The 25,014-nt window shown below is 40.7% G+C and overlaps 1 protein-coding gene across 1 annotated transcript in view; it reads right to left on the bottom strand.

The window, feature by feature from the left end:
* The window catches only part of LOC106455934 (myosin-10-like), a 41,049-nt gene that overhangs the window by 10,813 nt on the left and 5,222 nt on the right, over window positions 1-25,014 (bottom strand). Inside the window, exon 3 of the mRNA XM_013912103.1 lies at window positions 21,663-21,819. Coding sequence (XP_013767557.1) covers window positions 21,663-21,819 — 157 coding nt within the window. The remainder of the gene's footprint in view (window positions 1-21,662; window positions 21,820-25,014) is intronic.

Raw genomic sequence — 25,014 nt, 5'->3', positions numbered from 1 at the left:
CCCTGGTGCAGGTGTGCCGCAGCGGTCAGTGGAAGAATCCGCGAGTTTCTCTGTGAATTTCACATTACGTCGTTGCGCACTCGGTGCTTGCTCTGAAGTTTATGGGTTTTTTTCGCTGTAAAAGTAAGTTTTCTTCCCACGCAGTGAACAGCGGACGCTAATATTTTTGTCATTTTTTACGTAATCAAACTCAAAGTAAGGTCAGTACTTCCATGCTTTAAACGCTGCACGCTCATACTCTCTCCCGCACTCGATATATTATCCATTGTTGATCTGCACACAGCTGTTGCCACGAACGTTGCACTCGCTTACGTCATTGTCATGAGACACTCTCACACTGTTTTTGCAATAGTAATCCCTTACTTTACTCATTACTTGAAAAAGTAATCGGATTACCGTAGTTAATTCAGTTACAAGTAACGCGTTACTGCCCATCTCTGGTAGTCAGTAGTAATACAATCAGACCCAGATATTTTAAGATATTGCTGTATGTGTCTGCTAACGTTACAAAAAGAAAAAGAATAAAGCAAACTCTGCAAGTGTCAACTGATGTGATCCAACACAAAAAGGCAGACAGGCTTTTTTTCTGCACTGTGTCTTTATAAGGTAACAGATGGGGCTGATGGAAGTGGTGTTTAGATGTGTGAGTGTGTTTGTGGACAAGCAACATATACACAAGCTATCAGTTCTGTCAGATGGAAAGGGGATAAAAATAACGAATCTTGTTTGTACTGGAAAAAACAGGGATTGGCAGACACACACAAACACACACAACCTTGGACTTCCACTGGAGTCGCAGTCACTTCATTCTCTGCTTATCAGACATCTATTTACCCATCACACCTTTGATGCTCTCCTGTGATTTTTATCCAGCCATGTATTTTTCAGTCAACATCCTACACCTTTCAGCTTTTCCACTGATTGACAATCATTCCTTTAATCTAGTGTCCTCTTTCTGATTTCTTTCCCCTGTGAGGCCACACAAAATAAAGGTAACACTGACTTCACCTGCCAGAGGGGAGTTTTGCACAAAGCCTCATGTTCAAGCACACAGCGATCCATCAAGTAGAGAGTATGCAACAATATATCTGCTGCATTAATGATGGTATAACAATACGGCTACTCAGTGACACTAGATACATTTTGTGTGTATCACCATTATTATTCACTTTTAGTGTCAGTTATATTTATTAGCCATCTTTCATAGGCCACCGTTTTCCTGTCAAGAAACCCGCAAAACTGGATTTAGAAAACTTTTAAAACAATATTTATTTGGTCTGAATTTTTGATAACAGTTAGAAATTGTTAAGATGAGCCTGGATTGATCTTAAGGAGTTGTTTTTGTTGTTTGGATTTGTTTTAGGTTTTAGGGCGCACCGTCAAAATCTAAAAATGTGTGACCCCAGGAAGAACAGCTGCTGGACTGCTGCAGCTAATGGGGATCTTAATAAACTAAACTAAACTGCTCACCTTGTCCAACTAATCTGGTAAGTGCCTAGACTCCTGGAAGTCTAACGAGTGATAAAGCTATGCATGTAGCGCTGGTGTGTTGATAATTTTATCTATATTTCCATTGTGTATCCACCTCTAGTGCAGAATCAAACTACAAATGGAGAATGTCCCTCTAAAACGTGTGCCTCAATGCTGTAACCAGCACATTTCAAAAGGTGAAACTTTTACTTTGAAGTTGAACATTCTGTGTTCTTCTGCTCATAATGTAGTCTGCAGTCAAGTTGGTGTTTTCCATGCAAACTACAGGATACAATGTGTCAACGACCAAAGCAATCACAAGGAGGTTTCCACTGAACCACTGTATACCTCTTTGCAACCAATTTTCACCTTCTGACTGCCAGTAACCATTCTCCAACCAGGTGAGGAAGTATGCCTTGTAACCTAGCAACTGGTAGTTGCCAGATATTCGCTGACTGCTGTCTAGGCCTGTGTGAGTTTGGGCTGCACTGAGTGTTAAGACTGCATGTAGTAAACTGTTAGAAAGATTATGTGTCACAGTTCTGGGTCAGTTTGACCCAGTATTTTGAGTTACGTTTTGGTGTGTTTTTGGCATTATGGATTGTTTTCTTATTCTATTGTGGTGCTCTTGTTGGTGATGATGATGATTATTATTATGAATCTATGTTTCAGTTATTCTTGTTTCGGGATTAGTTCTTAGGTTTTGTGCTCCCATGTTTAGTCTGGTCTAGTCTGTCTCTCAGTGTCATGTCTGCGGCTTTGTTTAGTGGTTTCTTGTTTCCTGTTTTATTGTGAAAGTCTATGTCTTATGTTAGTGTGTGCAGCTTTGCTCCCCCTGTCTCGTTAGTCCAATCCCTCCCAGCTGTGTCTCCCTCCTGTTGCCCATTCCCTGATTAGCAACCTGTGTATATAAGCCCTGTGTTTTCCCGTGCTCAGTGTCGCGTCGTACCATTAGATTATGCCTGTGTGTTTCTTCATGTTTTGTTTTCATGCCTGCAATAAAGCTTTGGTTTTGAGTTGCATTCTGTCTTCGAGTCCTGCATTTGGATCCTCATCCCCGTCTGCCCGCACACAGAGCCCTGACATTATGTGCATACTGTTTAGTAGTCTATTTGTTATAACGTATGTTCATTGTTTCACTGTAAATGACATTTTAGCGCTTTTTGTTACATTTTTGTTGTGGTCTTCTATAAAAATCAGTTTACTGTGACCTGTGCTATCTGAATGAATTAGTGGGTGCATTCACCCTGCCTCTGCTGCCACCTTGGCCTTCTTGGCAGCTCCTGTTTCCTAAATCACCACAGCAACCAACAGCAGGGTCATATTTACCCAGGATGCCATGCTGGCTAGGCGTAGGTGGACCAGTCAAACTGAACATGCGCTTCCTTTCCAGTAGCTCATTACTGTCTCACTAAATCTTCACCCCCTTTGTGCTTCATTTTCTCTCGGTTGCTCTCATTTCCCCTTTTACCCCCCACGAATGCGGCAAAGCCAGATCACTCACACCACAAAAGAGGGGGGAACTTGCTGGAGACAAAATCACTTTTTCACAGTAACAGATGTTTTTCATTTAAACACCTCATCAACTTAGCTTTTAGTTGCTTTAGTTATTTCCTCCACCACAAGTCAAAGGTCATTAGTTGATGTTAATGTGAGTCGGAAATAAAAACGGCTGTTCATTCAGCTCAGCTAAGGTAAATAACGAGTCAAAAAAAGCTGATTTTTATCAGTATTACTACAATGACACATGGTAGTTTACTGAGAGGTGGAACGCTTCAATACCAAGGTAGAAAGAAGAAAGCTAGAAAAACAAATGCTTGACCGCACTATAAAAAATTTATTGTTGTTTTCACGCACACAATGAAACATTTCTTAAGACTATTTTGCACTCCAGTTAATTTAAATATGTCCACAGTGCAAACTGAGGACATATAATGCTGGCACTTGTATGCAAGAATGTCCCTTAACGTTCCTGTCTTGCACAGCAGGGTTTCCCTTTGCTGCTAATAATTTATCCCCCATGAGGATTAAACAAACCCTCATTCCACACATTCCAAAGCTTTGCCCCCCTTTCCCCCCGTCTCCACAAAAGCCTCAGTCATTATCATAACCCCCCTATTATCAACCTTATTTAACCCTATGCAGCCTTAGCGCTCCTCTCCTGGGTCAAGTTTTCAGTTCAGTTTTCAAACTGTGAAATATTTTTTTTGACCCCATGTTACTTTGGTTAAAAGATTAAAAGAGTCAAATATCTTTTGTTCTCATAGCTCCATAACAGCCCTGCTTGGAACACATAAAACATTATATAACCTTAAAAAAAACCCCTTGCAGTCATCACCTAAAATGATGACTTGTAGTTCGAATGAAAAGATAAACAATGAGACTTTCGTTTAAAGCTGTGAGTGAAATGGGTTTTCTTAAAATACTGGGCAGCCATGAGCATTACTCCGAGGGCAGAAGAAAATTTCTCATTTAAACTCCAATCTTCTCACCGCAGCCACCAAAAACACTCCACATCCCAAGCTGAAACCAGACCTTAGTGTACAAAAACATTCTTAGTGCAAGAATCATAATTGTGCCCATTTATTGTCAATGGTCCTCAGCATTGTGGCTTCAGTCCAATGCAGCTCAAGTCTAAATCAACATAATGTGCTTACAACTGCTGCAAGCTGATGTTTTACGTTTATGCACATGAATCAGACAGCTATCAAACACTGCACACTTGTGTTCATTTTCAATAATCCAATACTTGCGGTCATCACGTTGACAAAACAGGAAAAGTTGACACCTCTTTGCACTCAATGCTTTCACACGCATTTTGACACAAATCACAACTTTCTGGTTATGAATAAAAAGCAACGGAAAGAGTATTAAAACAGGGGGTCTTTGCAATTGGATGTAACACATTTTTTCCACCCTGAAGCACAAGCTCCCACAATTTGCTTCATAAAAGAAGTCGTAAAACGCAACTGCACACAGTGAAAATCATAGCACCATGGCAACCACTTCACACACATTAGAAATCCTGAGTGACGGCCAGTGAGCTGCTCTCTCATAAACTGTTATATGTTGTGGGGATTACTCATGCACACTTGCACATGCTCATGCACACTCAACTCCCTGCTCACACCACAGATATGAAGGTAATATAAAAATGGAGCTCTGATTACTCATAAAGGAGCAGAGAGAGAATCCAGAGCTACTTGAAACAAAAGAAAGGCTCTGGCTGTGAGTGTGTGTGGGAGAGAGAGTGAGCGCTCATTCACATTCCCAGACAGTGGAAGTAGCAAACAGTCAGTGTGATCTGGGTAGTGTCTGTGGGTACCTGCAGTGTGTAACTGTCACTTGGAAGCTTCCTAACGATTATGAGAAGCACACTTAACACAGTTAAGTAGATGATTAAGGAAGAGTAATATGTAATGTGCCACATCCTCAAACAGCAACTTCGATAAAACAGACACATTTAGACATTATATATTATCTAAAAGGCAGTTAAGGTAGTAAAAACACTCACTTAACATAATCTCTGGTGTGGAATGGAGTAAAGAAGAAAAAAGAAAGAAAAAAAAAAAACAAAAAAAACACTAGGCCACAAAGACAAGCCAAGAAAATACATGAAATCATCAGGGTTACGTTATCACATATTCCCTCTAAACGTGTGTTTGGACAGAAAGCAAAGTGAATGTTCGTTTTGAGCCAAAAAGAGCGCCGAACCTTTTTGAAGTCTGTGTGGATTGATCCAAGACAACCAATAAACCAAATGTACAAATGTTAGCTATAAAGTAGCTAGAGACAGACGCACCAACAGTGTGTTTGTGTGTGAAGGAGAACTGGACTGTGTTCAGGGCACTTTAGACTCTGGCTTATATCAAATTATAAGGTTTTTCCATCTTAATTCCTTTTATTTCTGTATACATGTCAAGCATTTAATGTTATATTTTATTTTTAATGGTTTAATTTGAAGGTTTAGCGCAGCAGTTTTCACCTCAACTTTGTGCAAATGTTCACCTACCGGTACTCTTTTTTTAACATAATGACAAAACTTAAGAGCACAGAACAATAAGATAGGAAGTAAACACAAGATTTAATCCAGACTTCCTCAAGATTTAAAGGAATTATAAGAATTTCTTCACCAAATGCTCACTTTACTGTTACAACTGTTCAACTGCTCGTTAATATAAATATCTAATCAACCAAACAACTCAATGTATTTAGGCATGAAGAAATGGTCAACACATCTAGTTAAAGTTCAAATCCAGCATGGTGAAGGGACTTTGAATGTGGCGTGGTTGTTGGAGCCGGATGGCCTGGCCTGAGTACTTGAGAAACTGCTGACCTACTGAGATTTTTCCACTTAACCATTTCTAGGGTTTCTAGAGAAAACACCTTGTTTTTGCCAGAAGTCAAAAGAGAATGTACAGACCGCTTTGAATTGATAAGAAGGCAACAGTAACTCAAACACTCACTGGTTACAACCAAGGTAACAGAAGAGCATCTCTGAGCAGATGGACCACAGCAGCAGAAGACCACACTAGGTGCTGCTCCTGTCAGCTAATAACAAGAAACTGAGGCTATAATTCAAGAGGCTCACCAAAAGTGGACAACAGAAGGTTGGAAAAACATTCCCTGGTGTGATGCAACATTCAGATGGTAAATGAAAAGCATGTTGTTGCCAAATGCGGCCTAAACGGCCTTGTATCAACTGTTTAGGCTGGTGGTAGCTATAATGGTGTTGGGGATATTTTCCTGGTACACTTTCCACCCCTTAGTATCAACTGAGCATTGTTTAGACTCACAAATCTATCCGAGTATTGCTGCTTACTGTGTTCCTCCCTTTATGACTACATTGTCATAAAGGGATGGTTGATGCAGTGTATCCATCTGACGGCTGCTTCAAACAGGATAACACAACACATCATGTCACCAAGCTCAAAGCACAACAAACTGGTTTGTTAAACACGAGACTGAGTTCACTGCACACAAATGGCTGACAAAACTGCAGCAACTGTGATGCTACCATATCATGGACCAAAATTTCAGAGGAATGATTCCTCTGAATTCTGGCACATTCCTATTTCACAAGCAAATAAGGCAGTACTAGTACCCAGTACAATAAGTGCAATAAGTAGTACTAGTACACAGTACAATCAAGATATACCTAACAAAGTGTCCGTTGAGTGTTTATTGACAGCATTGTTTCCCTGGATGGGTATAGAGCAGAGTAAGCTGCAGTGAATGGATGATGGTTTAACAACATCCCACTAACGTTGTTAAGACATTGATGTAGTAAAATTGTGAGCTCTGTTACTATTTGGCATAAAACCAAATTGTTAACAGGCACTGAAAAGCTTTATGACTCTCAGCTAAGGACAAAAAATGCAACATTTAAAGACATTCCAGCTTATATTTGAGCTACTGCCGTTCGTAGGACGTTCGTTTGTACTGTTCGTTTCTTTACATATGGCCATTTGTAACTGCTGAGTGACTAAACAGCTCAAGTGCATTTCTCAATGTAATGCTGTTGAACCAGCTGCCAGTTAGGCATTCACAAGAACAGAAGGGCAGAAAGCCCCATCGAGATGCCAGGCCCTTTGCAAGTACCAGTCAGTGTGAGTGTGTGTCCTGGAATTTGATTGCTCCTGGTTTCCCTTGATTCCAGCACTGGGGCCTCTTGGGTGTGGAACAGGCGTTGTTTTTAGCAGGCTGGTGGTGCAACAGAGGTGGCATTAAAGGGAAATGAGGCCTGCTTTCCTACTCGGAAACTGATGTGCTCCATCATCAACTAAACACAATAATCAAACCCTTCTCCATGCCAGGAAAAAACAATTTAAAATGTGCCAGTGAGACGCATCATTTTCACACCATCAACAAATGAACAAAAGGGTGGAGACTATACTAGATCCCATTGACAGTCACAGGATATTCCCCTGTGCATCTGGCATAGGCGAATACTTCCCATGAGAGGGAAGAGAGTAGTAAGAAAGAGGAGGGTGTGATGCGACGCGACCAGATAGCAGAATGAAGAGGAGGAAACTGAGATAGGAGGCAGACAGAAAGAAAACAGCACTGAAACGGGAGCTTTCCAGCTTTAAATACTGACTCGCTTGCAAACGAAATCCTAAGGTTGTTTCTGTGTCACTCGTGGGATAGTGATGACAGTTGGCAGCTGAGATCACAGACAGAAATAGATTGTCTCCACCCTCTTGGAAATAACACCAGTGTGTGAGGGACCACCTGGGAGTGGCAGAGGAGGTGGTTTTATCATCATTTACACCTTCAGCTTCCCTTTCTGGAGATTGTTAGGCGCTCTCTCTCTCTCTCTCTCTCTCTCTCTCCATATCTTTCTTTCTCACACACATTTTAAACCACAAGGATGAATTTTTATTTTTTATAAAATGCTAAATCTGACCCTTTTCACCATTACCTTTGGCATTTTTCCCTTATTAGACATACATATAGTTAGGAGTGTGAGGACACAATGGGAAAGAGTGGAGTATGTAACTACATTTGGGATACCGGCTGATAAGAAAGTGTGTTCAACTGTCTTTGGCATGAAAGGAGGAATTTGGATTTTCACAACAGCCACAGTTTTAAGATGAGACAGAGCTGCAGCTAACAATTATACCGTTTTTCAAACACACTACTGGAAACGGAAGGACAGAAAATCTACAACCCTTTGTAAACAAGATTCTTGGGAATAATACCCACTTAAGCTAATCTCATAGAAAGCCTTTTTCATGGCAATATAAAATCTATCCATCCACCTCAGCTTATTCAGTTCCAGGTTACTGGAGCCTATCCCAGCTGTCATGTGGCAGGAGGCAGGGTACACCTTGTATTATTCACCAGTCTATCTAACAGAGACACACTCACATTCGCACCTGCTGCCAATTTAGAACTGCCAGTTCACCTAACATCCATGCCTTTTGACTGTGGGAGGAAGTCGGAGAACTCCACAACAAAAGGTTCCAGCCAGCAGATTCAAACCGAGGATCTTCTTGCTGTAAGGCTAACCACTGCACCAATATATCAATCTATAAAATATACACTATTATTATTTATTAGATTACCTAGCAAGCATATTAAGACTGATATATCTAAAGCATTTTAGACTGTATCGACAGACAGTATCAGTGCGCGCTCATACTAAGAGCCAAGACAACCTTAACCCCAAAAACATTTGTAACACTGCATGGCTGTCTGTGAAAAAAAGGTTAGAGGAAGTCTGAGAAAGTGTTGCATATGATTGGAATGTAGCGACTTCTGCATGTCAAATTAATATTCTCGGCCCCACGTCCCGTCGGCTTGGGTTCGACATGTAGAGCCTGTGTTATTCTGTCTGAGCTGGACTCCACAGGGAGTAGGCTTCTGGAGTCTTTCCTATGTTGAGTCCCACAAAGCACATTTTTCAAAGAAGAGAAAATGAGGGGTATCGAGATAGACACAGAGATAGAGACAATGTGAGAGGGAAAGGAGTTTACACCCAGTTCCCACATGTTTCTCATGAAGAGGTGCTGGAGTGGTGTGGAGCACATCTGTGGGCGATCTGATGATCTTCTATGATCTAAATTTGGCATCAGCTTTGAAGAGTAACCATTCAGATTATTAAATAAAGAACAGCGCTGTCCAAACAGACCATGACGAACGAGGAACAGCAGTTTACAGATCAACATCCTTTTGTAATGATATCAGAACATAAACAGGATGAAGACATCTGTAAATTGAACCTTTAACCAAGTTGAGTTGAAATGAGAAGCACTGCATCTCAGCATCCATGGACACAGCTAATCCTGTGCTTACATGAATTCACCTAAATATGTTTTGGAGAATGATTGCAACCATAGTATGTGTTGATGCATGCCCAATCATTCAGGCGGGTAAATCTCAAAAAGTTGATCCTTTTCAGTGGGGGAAACTCATCCAAGTTTCTTCCTCAGTCTTAGACTGAAAACGCTACGTCCACATGAACAGAATCAACTTTGTGGGGCATAGTATGTCTATGAAACATGAACTACCTGCCTATTGGTGAATGGAGTCTGCATCCTGAAGCCTCTGCTTCGGTATTTTGGCTGCTGCCATGTTTGGTTTTGGAAACAGGAGTGGCCATGTTAAGTTTAGTGGGTGGAGTGCTGAGTAACAACCTGTTAGGATAATAAAGTTTCACTTAACCAAAACTAGTCACCTGTCAACCAGGCTTAAAGTTGTAGGCCCATAATAATATGTAAAACATTAGGCTTTAACAAATTTGAAAAGGATAAATTATTTTAAAAAGTATCCCTTGTTCAGTTACTATGACAAGAGAAAAGAGTAAACATGCTATTTTCATGAGTCTGGTCAGTTTAACATATGAGCCGTTCCACGGGCCTTCTGCTCGACCATCTCCATTTTGCATAAAAAAGTTTTGGTTACAAAGTTTGAACATTTACAATTATTGGTATAAATTTATGCATTATATATCAATACTATTAAAAAGATATTTTTTGAAAAATGGTCTGTTGACCCACTTTCAGGCCTTTTTTTGTACACTGAACTCTGAGGCATGAATATTTTGAAAACTATTAAAGATAAAAGCCTGAAATTTTCATTGGCTTTTATTGCTATCAAAATGAATCAGAATCTGTAATTTGGGACAAATACATCAAAAAATGTTTCAGTACTGGCTAAAACTAAAATAACAATAGATAGCTTAATTGGAATAAAAATGTAAAAGATCTTTAACTATAACTGAGAGAATCAGTTTGTTTTGTCATTCGTTTAATTTATTTTTTCTTTTATTTATACTTCCTGAACTAGAAATAAATAAATACTGATACTTTGTAGAACTGCTTAAATTTGTATTTCATTTTTTAAGTAGCCAGTACTTGAGATATATATCCTGACTCATTTTGACGGTAAGAAAGGCCAGTGAAAATTTCATGCTTTTCAAGATATTCATATTCAAACACTGCCTGAAAATTCCATTTTGGAAAAAAAATTGTCCAAGCGGGTTGACAAAAGAAACACAATACATTAACACTACATCCATACACATGGGATACTACATGGAGTAGAGAGACATAGCAATGCTGAGACTTAATCTACTTTTTTGGTTCAGTGAACACAGTGGCCATACCAGACAAAGTACTAGCGCTGTCAAATAGCAGAAACACACAGTCATGTTCCCATTTCCAACAATAGCAAATGAGGGTGGGGTTCAGTCTCCTCTTCTGATATGCTCAGTCACTATTTAGATCATCATTGACTAAAACAAGATTATCGCTGTTCTAGTGCAGAGTACAAATGAGAAACCTGCGATTTCTCTGAAGTCCAAAGATAATGTTTTTACTGGACCAACCTGCCTGTTTACTATTAAAACCTCTATCGCATAGTAGGAAACATAATATAAAATAACTAAGACGTTTGAAACCTTTCTTGTTCTACTTCTTCTGTGGAACATCAGGGACAACTCCCTCATGATCATCATGGCTACCCACTGTCAAAAATCCCTCAAAATACTATCCACATTATCCCTAAGACAAATTTGCAAGACAGTGGACGCACTGAGCTGCATAACTATAGATGTGACATACGCACAGGTTTGTTTTTCCCAACAGAGCTTAAGTGCTGCATAACAGTTTGCCTACAGTGAGCATAAAATTAGCCTCGTGCTGTTGGGTGTTGCCTTTACACCAAATGAAAGGGGAGAGAATGCAGTTGCGGAAGATATGGCAGCAAGCGTTTGGCAATGTAATCGATTGCAGATGGCAGCCATCGGGGGGGCTTGTTTAGTCCACAGTGGTTCTTTGTGATGGCTAGGCCTGCCATAATCCAACAGGACAAGGCGGTTTTCACGTGTTTGTGTGTGTGTTTATGCTGGTACCTCTGATATCATAGCGCTAAGCTCTGCAGCCCCAAAGGAATTCCAGACACACAGGGGGGGAAAAGGGATTCAATCATAGGGAGAAAAATGTATCAGTGTGATGATGACTGACTCTGATAAAACGAGTGAAAGAACATGTTTAAAAAAATACAATGAATCTGAAAATGTAACAATGTAGTGGATGTAACTAATATAAGTCAAACTTAATGTTGTGCAACAGCAACAAGTAGAAGTGGAGTAAATTCTCAAAAGAGAAATTATGAGAGTAATTGTTAACTCAAAAATGGAAAAAGTGATTTGCAGCCTTGTACTGTAGCTACACTGCTGTGCATATATTTACCTTACACATCAGTAAATATGCACATGTAATCAGTTGCTCATTAAACCCAGTGATGGAGCAGTCATCTGCTTTTCTCTCTTGCCTTCAGAGGGTTATGAGTTTGTCAGAGAGAGAGAGCAGTGACGGCAGGTAATCGTATCTGTACTGCTGAGGCTTCTGGCATCAGTGCTATGCTTCTCTGATGACAACACTATCGAAGAACGAGGGGAATATATGATAGTGACTCCACCTTAAATCATCTCCTCACCACTCTTTTCAAACATTGGCACCGTGTTCGGGCTGAGAGTGTTATCTACACATAGTAGACTAATGCCTATCTCACGCAGATAGTTATACATTTGGGGCTTGAAATAAATACAGAGCTATAAAAACTAGAGATGCATAGGTAGGCCAAAAACAGGACTTTCACCCAGACCGAGGTAGTAATTGTGTCAATGTTTTCCAGATGCTCTTTGGTTATGTTTAGTCAGCAAATCTATTTGGTTAGGTTTAGGAAAAGATTATCAAACCCAAGAGGTTTTGGTATCCCTAAAAGGAAATCCACAAAACTGTAATAAAAAAATATTTGAAGCATTTTAAGTAGGGGTCCATTTATTCAGGCATATGATGCATCTACATTCCTGCCAAATAAAGGCTAAAAAGCTCAAAAAATATCCTTTTAGAAAAGTGACACTATGGCACTGGGCAATAAAACACAATCCACAATTTCGTTGTACATGTACAATGACAATAAAGGGCTATTCTATTCTAAATCAGTGCGATAAAGTCAAATCAGTGAACTAAGCAGAAATAATACATTTATTCTTCTTAACATACACAGTTAAGGAATTTTTACACATCTACCAAGACTCTGAAGTCCATCAACTTGTAGTTAAAAAAAAAAAAGAAGCCGTGTCAGACACCAAGGATACCAAGATGACTGACAGAGAACAGCTTTCTGGACCTTGCCCCTGTCCAGGTTAGGTAGGAGAAAACTCTAAGTGTTTACACATGGAGAGGACTGTAACCATAAATCAGAAATGATGTATGACCCCCAAACAGAAAAATGATTTTATCCTCCACGAACTCCGCAGCTGCCTGTCATTAAAGACTCATCCCCTCACATATATTTGTGTGTGTGTGTGCTTGTATGAGTCGGAGTATATTTGCAGTACACTCATCCAAGTATGCTGTTTGAACAAGCTTCACCCTTTCCCTGGAAGTTATAGCTTCAGTATGTTCGGAGTATAGACAGTCATTTTGACTGCCCCCCCTCCTCAATACACACACACACACACACACACACACACACACACACACACACCTGTCTTGTCAGTCAGATCTTGGGTGTGCCCCTCACCAGCACGCCACTCGAGCCCTCACTGCCCCAACAAGTGGCCCCATTTCCCAGGGAAGCACTCTGTACTCCAGGCCTCCCTGCCTGCACCCACACTCACAGGGCCTTGGTCCCAGCCCCCTCCAGACTGCACAAAGCCCCCATTGTGAGGCACAATGCTAGCCACCCCCTCTGCCTTTCCCCTGTACCCTCTACTCCATTTCCCCATAAACTGTGTCGCTTCTGCCCCTTCTTCCTTTTTACCCATCTCCATCACTGACTCCTTTTCAGTCTTTGCCGTCTTTCCTCTTCCCTCGTAGTTATTCCTCCTTAAACTTTGATCCTGTCTGTTGGGCTCTGCCATCTTTTATTCTTGTGCAACCCTTTCCAAGGATCCCCTTCAAAATTAACGTCTCTATGCCCCCCCCCCCCCAAACTCTTTCAGCACAGCCCACCTCCTTCACATCTCTGTGTTCCAAGACATTTTCCACTTCTGTGACTGTTTTGTTACCTCTGAATCTTCCTTCTCTGCTTTGCTGGGGAGATATTTCATATATAGGTGTATCTGCAACTCTGGGGAGGAAGAGAAACTAAACATATACCACAACAGCGTTTTTCCCAGTATCTGCAGACCTGTTTTTAACAACACTACACTACACTACACATTTCAAAACAAAAAGTAAAACACACTGGGGCGATAAGGTTAAGACATTATCACACAGCAGGAGATGGTTCTCATCCTCTGTGTTTTCATTAATTGGACAAACTGATTAGACTTTTTCCAGCGTTGTTATAACATCAGCACAAATCAGTGCAATATAACATCACACAGATGTATTGTACTGGGAAGATGGCAGATTAAAAACCTAATTAATGTCTACTATGACTTCAGACATTTGTGTTCTCACTTGCACCTCTGCTGGGAAATGACTAGGCAAGTTCAGGGCTGCAGTGCATGTGTATACATCGCAGTGCAGCTATATTTAGATGTCCCACAGTTTGTCTTACAGAGCTTAAAACCAATGCATCTGCAGCTGTGCCTCATCAAGTAAAGGGAAAATTCCTCCTAAAAAGGTTAAATAAAGGGTAATGCACCTAAATGGCATATTTAATTAAGAACATTTATGTGCAGTTTTAATTGACAGATTTGATATAAGTATAAGTATAATAGCTATAAACTAAAAATAGGAGGACGTCAGCAACCAATAGTGAAAAAAGCTAAATATGTCTCCTCTTCCTCCCTCGGTTATCTACACGACATTGTGATGGAGACATTCCAGTCTATCTGACTCAGTGTCGCCTGCTTTTAATATGTGATTTGTATTTGGATAAAAATAACCTATACCATGGGTGGCAACCTTTCCGATGATGAGTGCCATCTAAAATTTCCTCAGAAGTCAATGTGCCATATAACTGCATTAGCAATAATTTAATAATGCTCTATAATAACAGTTACACACTATATAGAATTACATTTGTTTGCAGATGTTTGCAGCTATCAGCGAATAGTTATCAGCTATTTTGAAACAAAAAAAGACTTTTTATCCATAACAAGAACCCCGTAACAGCAAATGAACTATACAACAGATCTCACGACAATGATAAGAAAAATGAACTGGGCCAATATGACATGTTTGTTAATACAGAGATAATACAGACGGCTACCTGAGGACACTCATGTGAGAGAAAATCTGCTCACGCAGATATTTAGAGCCAAATACTGTCAATAAGGCCTCTGCAATGTTTTGAAGACAGTTAAACTAGTCAGTTAGTGATGTCCAGCAGGTGAAAATGCAAGCTCCATGAACACGCACAGCTATGCATCCCAGCTGCATTCGTAGTTCTGCAAACTTTGACCCCCACAGAGTCGAGCTTTTCATTTTAATCAGCTGCATTTCTATGTCACATTAATTGGCATTAACTTAGCCAGTTAATGCGAAACAAATCCAGCTGCTCATTAAAGCTTTCTGGTTTGGTCAGTAAAGAAAAAACTGGTCCATATGCCTGAAAGTCCCGAAAACGCATTGTGAATTCTGTCTCGAGTCTACGGATGTATACGTGTATTTCTGCGCTGCTCCTGAAGCATTTGAAGTGTCGGAATGTGGAAATTTCAACATCGCTTGAAAAAACTGCCAGCTAGCAATGTCCCTCTCACTGGTAAGTTATTTTTAGGCAATTACAAGTTGAATCTGGTAGTTTGGGTTGTTAGCTAAGATACCGTCATTAAGAACCTGCAGAACTAGTCTGTCTATGCGAGCTAATTTGTGATGTGCATCGCTGGCCTGGCCATTTATTTTTTAATCCACATTCTCAGATTAACTCACTGCGTGTCATGCCAACGGCTGGACTGGGACAAAAAAAATCTGCCCAGGCATTTTGACTAGAGATCGGCCCACCAGGTATTACAAGAAAAGCCATAAAGCCTTTGAATGAAGACAAATGCTGTTGTGACAGTGATGTACAGTCTTATTGGTATATATATGATTTCTATACATTTTACATCAGATAAAAACTTTGATTGTAAGATTCAGATAATTATTTATTAAAAGCTAGACATTTTAAATGAGAATAAGAAAGAAAAGTATTTCTTTGTGCCCCCCTTTCCCTGTTGATGCCCTACCTAGCCCCCTGGCAAAACCTTGCTAGACCCGCCCCTGCACAAGTTACCAGCTGTCAGCTACAAAGGATCCTGGTGTTATTTGTCTCTCAGAAACAGTTCATAACTTCCCTTCAACTCATTCATGTGACCTAAAAGGTAAACCTGTTTCTCCATCACCTGTTCAGCTCTGATGATTCAGTAAGGACATCTCCTGGTTTCATCTTCATGTTTCCCTCTCACCACATATCCAAACCGATATCAGGACCAGCAGCTTTTACAGCTGTGGCTCCAGCAAACATCAGCTGATACTAGAAATTAATATTCAATAAATTCTAACAACAGCTGATCAAGCTTAAACATGCTGCTGTTGTTTAACGTGACCTCCGCTGGTTTCCTCTTTCTGGCGCAAAGTGGGCGATAAACAAACAAGAGAGAAAAGCCAATCAGCTGATAATTGATCAGTTGCATGATTGAAGTAACAACAGGGGAGGGAGAGGGAGAGAATGAGAGAAGAAGCAGCAGCTGACAGTGTAAAGACGCAGAAAAAGTCCAGCTTTGTGCCTTTTTTCCCCATTGTAGCTGAAGTACGGGACAAACTGTGTTCCTTTTCAGCTCAATACGAAACGCGTAATATTTTCTCTGAATGAGGGACCATTCCATTTTTTACGGGACGGTTGGAAACTCTACTAACTAACTTTGTGAATTAAATAAAGTTCAACATCAGTAACATCAAAGCACCCACCCAGCTGCATAGAAACTCCATCATGCTAGCTAATACGCAGTACAAGTTATTCTAACTGACTGTAAAAAGTCAGCAGAACTAAAATAAACTCCACATAAACTTGGTTTATATCTGACCCAGACAGACTGCAGGTCATAACTTATCACCTGAAGTTCAGTTCACCTGACACTCGGACCGGTGGCCGCCTCGCGTCTCTCCTCCTCCTGCCTCCCCTTTCCCTCACCCACCTGCTGCCCTCTGTGGGAGCTCCGCCATAGCCACCAGCAAACAACTGACATTTTTACATATCTGCCAGCATCTGGCCAATCCATCACCTTTAATTGTTCATGCCGTTACAAGAAAAAAAAATCATCGGCCCATAAAAACTAAAAATCACCATGGCCTGCATTTGTATAGCGCTTTTCTAGTCCCTAAGGACCCCAAAGCGCTTCGACCGACCGGGCAAATGCCCGGTATACCTGATGGCCAGTCCAGCTATGGTCGTGCCATCAGTTAACCCAGGCACGCGTGCCCAGGATTGCCGACCCCTTACCTATACTAAGGGAAATGCACTGCATTCTTTAGTGAGGGACTTGTAGTTCTCATGTTTAAGAAAAAGTTTTGTGATAGCATTACTTTAATTTCTGAGGTTGCATTCACTCTATAAAGCCTCACCTCCCATTCAAATCACAATGAGTTTTGTGTGAATTTACACCTGACATTAACAGTAGATTTCCCTTATACTGACAGATGCTCATCACACTGACGTCAGGATGAGTATATAGAATAAATATGGAATGAGATCTACAATACCTAAGCAAAGAAAATGTCTTTACAGTCGAAGGAGACAGTAGGTTTGCTTTTCTTTTTTTAGTTATTTCTAAACAGGTTGTGTCTACAGTACCATCTGTGTTCTCAGATGTGCTGGATCTCTACCATGTGATGGAGATCAGAATAAAAATAATCTCACTGTAAAATCTGCTTTTCAAATTTGTTGATGTGAGGCTGCAAACCAGGTTGTTGCATACAGAAAAAAGAAAGACTCATAAATGGATGCACTCATATTGCCCTTTTTGCTATTTTTTGACAAGCAAATTACTCCTATGGAGTGCAGTCAGTATATGTGACTCTATCTGTGGCATTCACTTACCAGTCCTGTAAGTGAGTCGAGTGGCAGTAACATGACTATATTATACAGTTCCAACCTGAGTGTGAGGCGCACTCTTCTCATAGAGTGAAGCAGCAGTAAGAAACAGACAACTAACTCATAAAAGGATAAAAAATATGGATGAAAACTGCTGAACACAAAACACAAATGCATACTTACAATACTTACGGACAAATCTGTCATGAACTGAGCCTTGTGGCCTGAGCAGTTGAGAGGTGAAATAAGAGAAAACTGAGACACGGTGTTGTCAATTAAACAGAGGTCTAACCCTGGCTTCATCCTGACACGGAGAAGGGATGAGAATGTAGACATTCCCCACACTTGTTCTCCTGTGTTTCCTAATCACAGCCTGAGACAGAAGGAACAAAGAAAGCTGCGCTGCCACAGAGTTTCCAGCAGAGCTGCGGTTTGTATTTTTCATGTTAAGTGAAAGGCGACCAAAATGCTTTTAAGGACTTGGGGAATTTTTCCTCTTCAGTGTCTTCAGAGCCAAAACATTCTGGTTGAAAGGAAGAAAGGGACTGAACAAACTAGTAAGTGAAACAGTAAAGGGGTAGAAATAAGAGAGGCCAGCTGCTCTACTTGCTGAGAGGAGAAAGAAATCAGTAGGAGATCCCAAATAGTTTGAGATGGAGCTACAAAAGACATCCTGAACAAGACTGCAGAAATATTAAAAAGGCTGAAGTAGATTCATACAGAAGCAGCCAGCTAAATAGTGCCACTCAGAGTGACACCTCCATTCAAGATCCCAGGGGTAGGTTATTTTAGTTGCATATACAGATAAACACATCGGTATCCACGGTGATCTACCTCTGCTCACAGCAGCCCAGCAGTGAGCAGAGAACAGGCTGCTTGGACAACTATGAGAACTTGACAATGACTCAGCTCGCATAATTTAACACAGTGAGGTATGGAGAGCTGGAGCAGCGATGACCTCATTCCACTGCCTGGTTTGCCCTGCCTGTTGTGAGGGGTCCGAAAGAATGAACAGAGAGAAAGGGGGTCAGAGAGAAGAATGATGGCACCAGAGAGGTGTCCTATATCGAGACAAACACATTCTGAAGGCACAACAGGCCGGTAAGACTGAGTGTGTGTGTGTGTGTATTCAAAGTTTTGAAAACCACATTGAAGAAAATATACAAAGACAGGAGCTATATAATTAAGGTGCAACATTAACCTCATGTTATATAAATTTGTTTTCCCAGAACTTTGGGATCTAACTCTACACGAGCCACCTTAAAAGTTCCAAAACCAAACTTTAAAAATCAGATCCAAGGTCAATTTAGGCCTGAAATCTTTCAGCAACAACCATGTGGTAAAGCTGGCAGAGAGTTCACAACTTGCCTCAGAGGAAGTTAGTTAAAGTCCCATTTGGAGGTACTTCGGATTTGATATGATTTATTTAGTATGTGTTAGTACTTTGATCCATTAAAAGACATGTTTCTGTTGAAACAAATGTACCTCTACAAGCAGATATATATCTCAATATACTGGCTGGGCCTCTTCACATGGTCTAAACGTGGGCGATTTTCTTATTTTTTAAATAACTGAATGTGACTTTTGGCCAGTTATGACTTCCCTGGAGTGGCGAGAGTCGCTGAAAGCAGAGACCAGAGAACAGCCTGAGGTCATGACAGGAAGCCTTCAGCACATCAGTCAGACACACAAACCCTGAAGCTTTACAGCTGCAGCAGGTCCACCAGACAGTTATAGCCCTTTTTCACTTATATCTACTCGACTTTGGACATTTTCCATCACAACCCAGCACCACCTAACGCGTGTAGTGTTTTTATAGTGATACTGCCGAAAGTCCCGTGATGTCATTTGCATGTGTCACATGCCATGGTATGGTGATGGTATGCCTTCTGCTTTGTCTATGGATATAGGTCAAACTCAGGGACCACAGCGTTGTTTTTTTGTGTAGCCATTTCCCTCGTTGCCAGGTTTTGAATTTTAATTTGATTTTGTGGAGGTGATGCTCTCATGACTCATTGAGTGAAGCCACATCAGCTCAGATCACTTGGAGCCCTGGCCGAATAGGTACTCCAAAAAAAGTACCAGGTACCAGGTATTACCACCTAATGAAAAACCCTAAAAACTGAGTCGAGCCTTGCCAAGTTAACATGAGCAGGTACTAGTGGGAAAGGCCTCTTACTGTCGCATAAAGCTGAAACAGGTACAAATAAACACGCTATTTAAAGAATCAAAACCCTCAGATGTGAAAGAAGACTCAAGAGAAACAACAGGGAGACATGAACACTGTTGTTCTAGTGACCGCGATGGCTCAGAGCAGACAGGCTAAAGCTGTCTAAACACTGATAAACTCTAATAAAGGTTCTGCTTATCACAGCAGTCCTTCTACATCAGAAATTCAAAAACAATTAGTTGGTATTCAAACTGGGTCATGGCCTTGTGTCTTGTGGGTCTTTATATTGTAATCATGCTCACATGATGACATTTTTAGAATTACAAAAAGGAGACTAGTGTGGGCTTCAATAAAAGACCATCAAAACAAGTTGTGCAACTCTTTTCCAATAATGCATGCTCTATTAACCTTTTCCTGCTGTCTATCCTACAGCAGGCCGGGTGGATTTTGATGAGCTCCAGCTACACCGTAAGTTCAAGTATGCAACAGCTGTAGCTCAAGACATGAACCAACTATGCAGTGTATTTGCAAGATGAAAACCAATCTGTGCTGCAGGTCAAGTTAATGACAACTTGAAGACTGATGTTTTTAAAACCTGCTTTCTCACTTTGCCTCCTTCGGTGTCTGCCCTGCCTTTCTGTATCTCCTTTACTTTTGCTATAAATTCCTTTGTCACAGGGCATCAGGTCTACCAGGCGAGCCTCTCGCTACACACATTATTAGGAGCTTAGAGGCTTCACTCTCGCAACTCACAGCACATTACGCTCATCTGAAACACAGAAAGAGACTACTGTCTCTTTCTGTTGAAACAAAGCAATGATATACTAAACCTTTTAGCTGACCTGGCTTAAATTTCCAAAACAATCACGTTTTTCAAACTGAACAAAAAGGAGAGGATCTCAGAACTACGGTGTTTCTATAAAAAACTAAATCAGTATCTGAAAATTCAAAGTAAGAAGTTTTGGCTGCACAAATCTAACCTTTTAAAGACATAGTGCAGACTTAAACGTGCTTATGTGCTGCATAGTAAAAGATACCACTGTACTATGATGTCAATACTGAAATTTCTACCTAAATTATAAAACATCCCCAGTGATGAGATTTTTAGCTCAACTCTTTGGGGCTACATTACATCATATATCAAACATATACAGGAGCTTACGCTATTTTTGCCCTGTGTTTGATTATGGCTCAGTGGTTCTGTGATTTCAGTGGAAGCTGAAGCACCACATTTTTTCCTTTCAAACCTGCATGTGGTTCTGCGGTATTGCAGATGGTACGATGGTTCACCATAGGAGTGAGACAGAGGAACAAGCCTTGGCTTTTGGCACTACCAAGCCTTGAGTTAGAAAGTTGAAATGCTACGGCTCTCAGCTACCATGGGGCTGAAAATGCCATTTTATGTCCCCCTCCTAATCTGAGACATCCAGCCTAAGGCTCTCCTAAAAATGCCACCATTATAAAGTAAACTTCTGTCTTCATTTCAGCTTGGAAAAAATACTGCAGTGGTTTAAAAGGCAAATCAGTTCATGGTTTGGAGAAATAATTATGTAGACAGCCAAAAACATTACATTAGCAGACCTCTGGCCAGTATTTGTGAGAACAAGCTAAGAATAAACGATGCAACTTAAAGCTTTGATGTAAAACTCTTTGCCTGGTGTTTAAAGGATAAAGACTGTGTTGAACAGCCTTGCATTACCCTGCAATTACCAATTAACTGACTGACCCCAGCCATACACCTGGAAAACCTGCCACATAGTTAATCTGCTACTTGACCCCTTCAGTGATAACAGACACCTCTCTGACCTTGTGACCTTCCACATACATTACACAACTATATTCACACACTAATCTCCAACACTATACAGGCAAACCCAATCCTGCTCGCAAGTGAGATAAACACCAAAGTTCTTCAGCTTCCATTATACCTGTTTGCTAATAAGTTAAGTTACCCTTAAATGTGTTTATCACTTATTTTACATACTGTAGTTTTCAAGTAATCATAGCAAAAGGTCCATTTCCAAAGAGCAGATGTGTAACATACCTTGAAGCATGCAGCGGTATGCTGATTCAGAGATGGCATAAATGTGCGGAGGCATCTCATGCCTCTTCTTCCCTCTGTACATCTCAATGATGTTCTCTGAATAGATGGGCAGGTTCTTGTAGGGGTTGATGACCACGCAGAAAAGCCCAGAGTATGTCTGTATTTAAAGATATGAAACAAACATGGAGGTTAATATCAAAGAGTTCTCTAAGAACTAAAAGAACATATGATTAGGTCTGTTGTGGATGTTTCTCAAGTTTGCTCACAATGATCACATAAAGGCTCAATGGAACCATAAGTGGATACAAACAGGATGTGTAAAACATTAAGGTCTTTTAGATTGAAAGGAGCATGTACATTTCTGGTTTTATAAATCATCTAGCTTGCATTTTATCAGTGCAGGAAGACTTGTCATTACCCACATTTTGGTAGCTTACATCATCATAGCTGGCATGCAAGACAGTGATAGACGCAGAGCAGAGCAGATCTGAGGGAATGCTGATAAATGAAACACTGAGCAGACACTTGTCTGTGTGCAATACCCAGAGAGCCTTTTTAATCCAAAACAGCACCGCATTAATATGAATAATGAGTTTATGGAATATTATAAAGACTCATGTTAGAGCAAACAGTGTGCACTGCAAATGTTTAGCCTACTTTCTGACTTGCGGTGTTGCATTTGGCTATGCCATTAGCTTGACAATGTCTCCCTAGAGAGTGTGTGCGGTACGAAGGCTTCTGAGCTATGCTGTAGGCTGAATCTGACTCAACCAGAAAGCAAGGCAGACGGCGTGAGGGGCCCTGGTGGGGCAGTGGCTCTCGCTCATTCTGCAGATGCTATAGGGGCTTCACATTTCCCCTATGGATGACACAGAGAAAAGGCTGCTTCACGGTAGTATGACCTTCACACTGACATGCTAGGCTTATTCCAGGAGCCCACACAAATCTCCATTGTATTTACAGAATATAAAGTACAGCTATAGTGACTGAACCTTAAGAAAGTAATAATAACGCATACCTTGAGTTATGCCTCTTTCAGTGAGTTAATACCTCATATATAACTAAAAAAATTAGGGCCAGATGTTGAACAAACGATAGATGGATATTATAAATCTGTGAGGCCGAGATGGCTAAACACCCTGGGCACCAGAGTCGGGCACCTCTCTGCTAGCTACTTGGAGTTACAGATATGTTTGTGCAGTGTTACTTAACACTACTTACAAAAATATGAACATAATTCCAGAGGTGCATATCTCCACCAATGATAAAAATTCACTTGAGACCATGCTTGAATTAAGCTCATGGGTTCCAGAAGGATATCAGAGTCTGGATGAGTCTGCTCCATTTTCTTGAGAACATCAGAACAATCCTCATTTCATTTTTATTTCAACTTGATGTGGTTTTGTGAAAAATATTACACAAAATGCCCAATTGTGCACTCTCTTAAGTGTTGATGATCCAGATTCAATCTGGATCAATTCCAAGAGTTAATAACTTCTATTTTGGGCCCAACTTCACTTCTGGTTAAATTTTCAAGCAGTTGCCTTTTGAGTAATCCTGCAAAATAAAATAGGCAACAAACCAATCACTAAAACCTCTCGAGCAGAGGAGAAGTCCGGAAATAGAAATCTGATCTATGAAACTGAAATTATTTTGACGATCAGGTTCCTCTTTTGACTGTCAACATGACAAATGCAGTTCAGAAATAAATAAATTTAAAAGGCAAATGCTCCATGAACTGTTGTCCATAATAAGAGCCTTTGTTTTGAAGAGCCGTAAATATTTAAAAAGCTATTTATTCTATCGCTTCCTCAGCCATTAATATAGTACAACTAGTAAACAAAGCTACAATATTTGGAAAAGCAATCTCCTTCTGGGGTCTTTTTGTATCAAAGCATCACACATCATGACACCTGCTTCATTATTAACGCTGCACCTAAGGCTGAGTACAGCACTGGGACTTCTACCTGAGTGACTCAGCAGACGATCACAAAGGACCCGGAGAGCACACAGCGTACTGTAGCTGTTACGTAACAGCTCAGTCAGGGGCCTAAGTCAGCACTGAGCAACTGATGCTGTGCTGCTGATACAGAAGAAAGAAGGCGATGAAGTAGAGAGAGGCAGACGAGGATGAAGAGCAGAGCAATGATCCAGCTGACGGAGCTCCCTGTGGTCCAATCCAATGGAGAAGCAGAGGCGTAAAAAAACACCTAGCCATGCTCTCATCCTTTCTGTAAATTGCTCCCTACATGAGGGGGAGAGAGCTGCTGAAACTCTAACTCTCCACTCTCCTTTTCGAAGGCTAATGAAAATTTAATTCCCCCGTATCTGAAAACTGGAGCTGCTATAAATGGAGAGTCTGTTCTGTTTCCATGGTTTAGTTCTGCAGCATTTAGTGCAAAAGCAGCTGGTGTGGCTGCAGAGAGATACCTGGACTTGAAGTTTGCTGTATCACATTCTATGTTCATGTTTTATTTGGTTAAAACTGCACAGAGCAGACCCGCCCTTATCTATAGATTTCTTGTTCATTTTGAGGGTCAAGTAAGATGTCTTTTGTCATAAAACACTATTTTCAGCTCCTCTCTTATTCATAATGGTTTGTCACAGTGAAAAAAAAAATGATGCCAGAATATTAAGTGGTTATTATTCCTCAAACATATGCAAATATGAGAAAAATAAAATAAGGATATTCTTATTGTGAAATATCCTGCAGGATAAATCCAGTACGAAGACCATTAACAACTGCTATTGCCAACTAGCAGAGGACACAGCTAACTTAACACCGCCTGACAAGAAGCCACGCCTGGCCCAGTCCAGGAAAGAGAAGGTGATATTTCCACTGTGAAATCAGATCCAGGGGAGGGGATGCCGTGGCCTAGTAACAGCTGAGCAACACATAGCCAACAGCAGACACAACAGCCGACCCCATCTGCCACCTCTGATCAGTCAGACAGCAGGCCTACGTTGACGGGACTTTCTCCACTCCAAAAGCCGTTAAGGGCACTCTGAGTGCAGAGACTTGCTCGGCGCCACTAATCTGTGTGGACTACAGTAGACTTTGACCAGTTCCCCAACGGGGCTCTGCTTCACTGATTTCATAGCAAAGCTAATAAATACTTCAGACTTGGCTTTTGAAGTAAAACACTGGTATGTGTGGTATCCAATCAGTTTAACAGCAGCAGCAGAACGATCAAATGTATAAGCTTTAAGGCAGTGGAGCCCATTATATAAAACATACTATATGCTATCAGAAAAGCTGTATGAATCTATGGCATTACATCCACCACACATTTTATTTCTGTAGAAATCTAAGAGTCAAAATGAAGAACAATCATAGCACAGCAACAGGTTA

This window comes from Pundamilia nyererei, unplaced genomic scaffold (assembly GCF_000239375.1).
Source record: "Pundamilia nyererei isolate P.nyererei 1_Seehausen unplaced genomic scaffold, PunNye1.0 scaffold00081, whole genome shotgun sequence".
Lineage (NCBI taxonomy): Eukaryota > Metazoa > Chordata > Actinopteri > Cichliformes > Cichlidae > Pundamilia > Pundamilia nyererei.
This window is presented reverse-complemented; position numbering and strand designations above follow the sequence as displayed.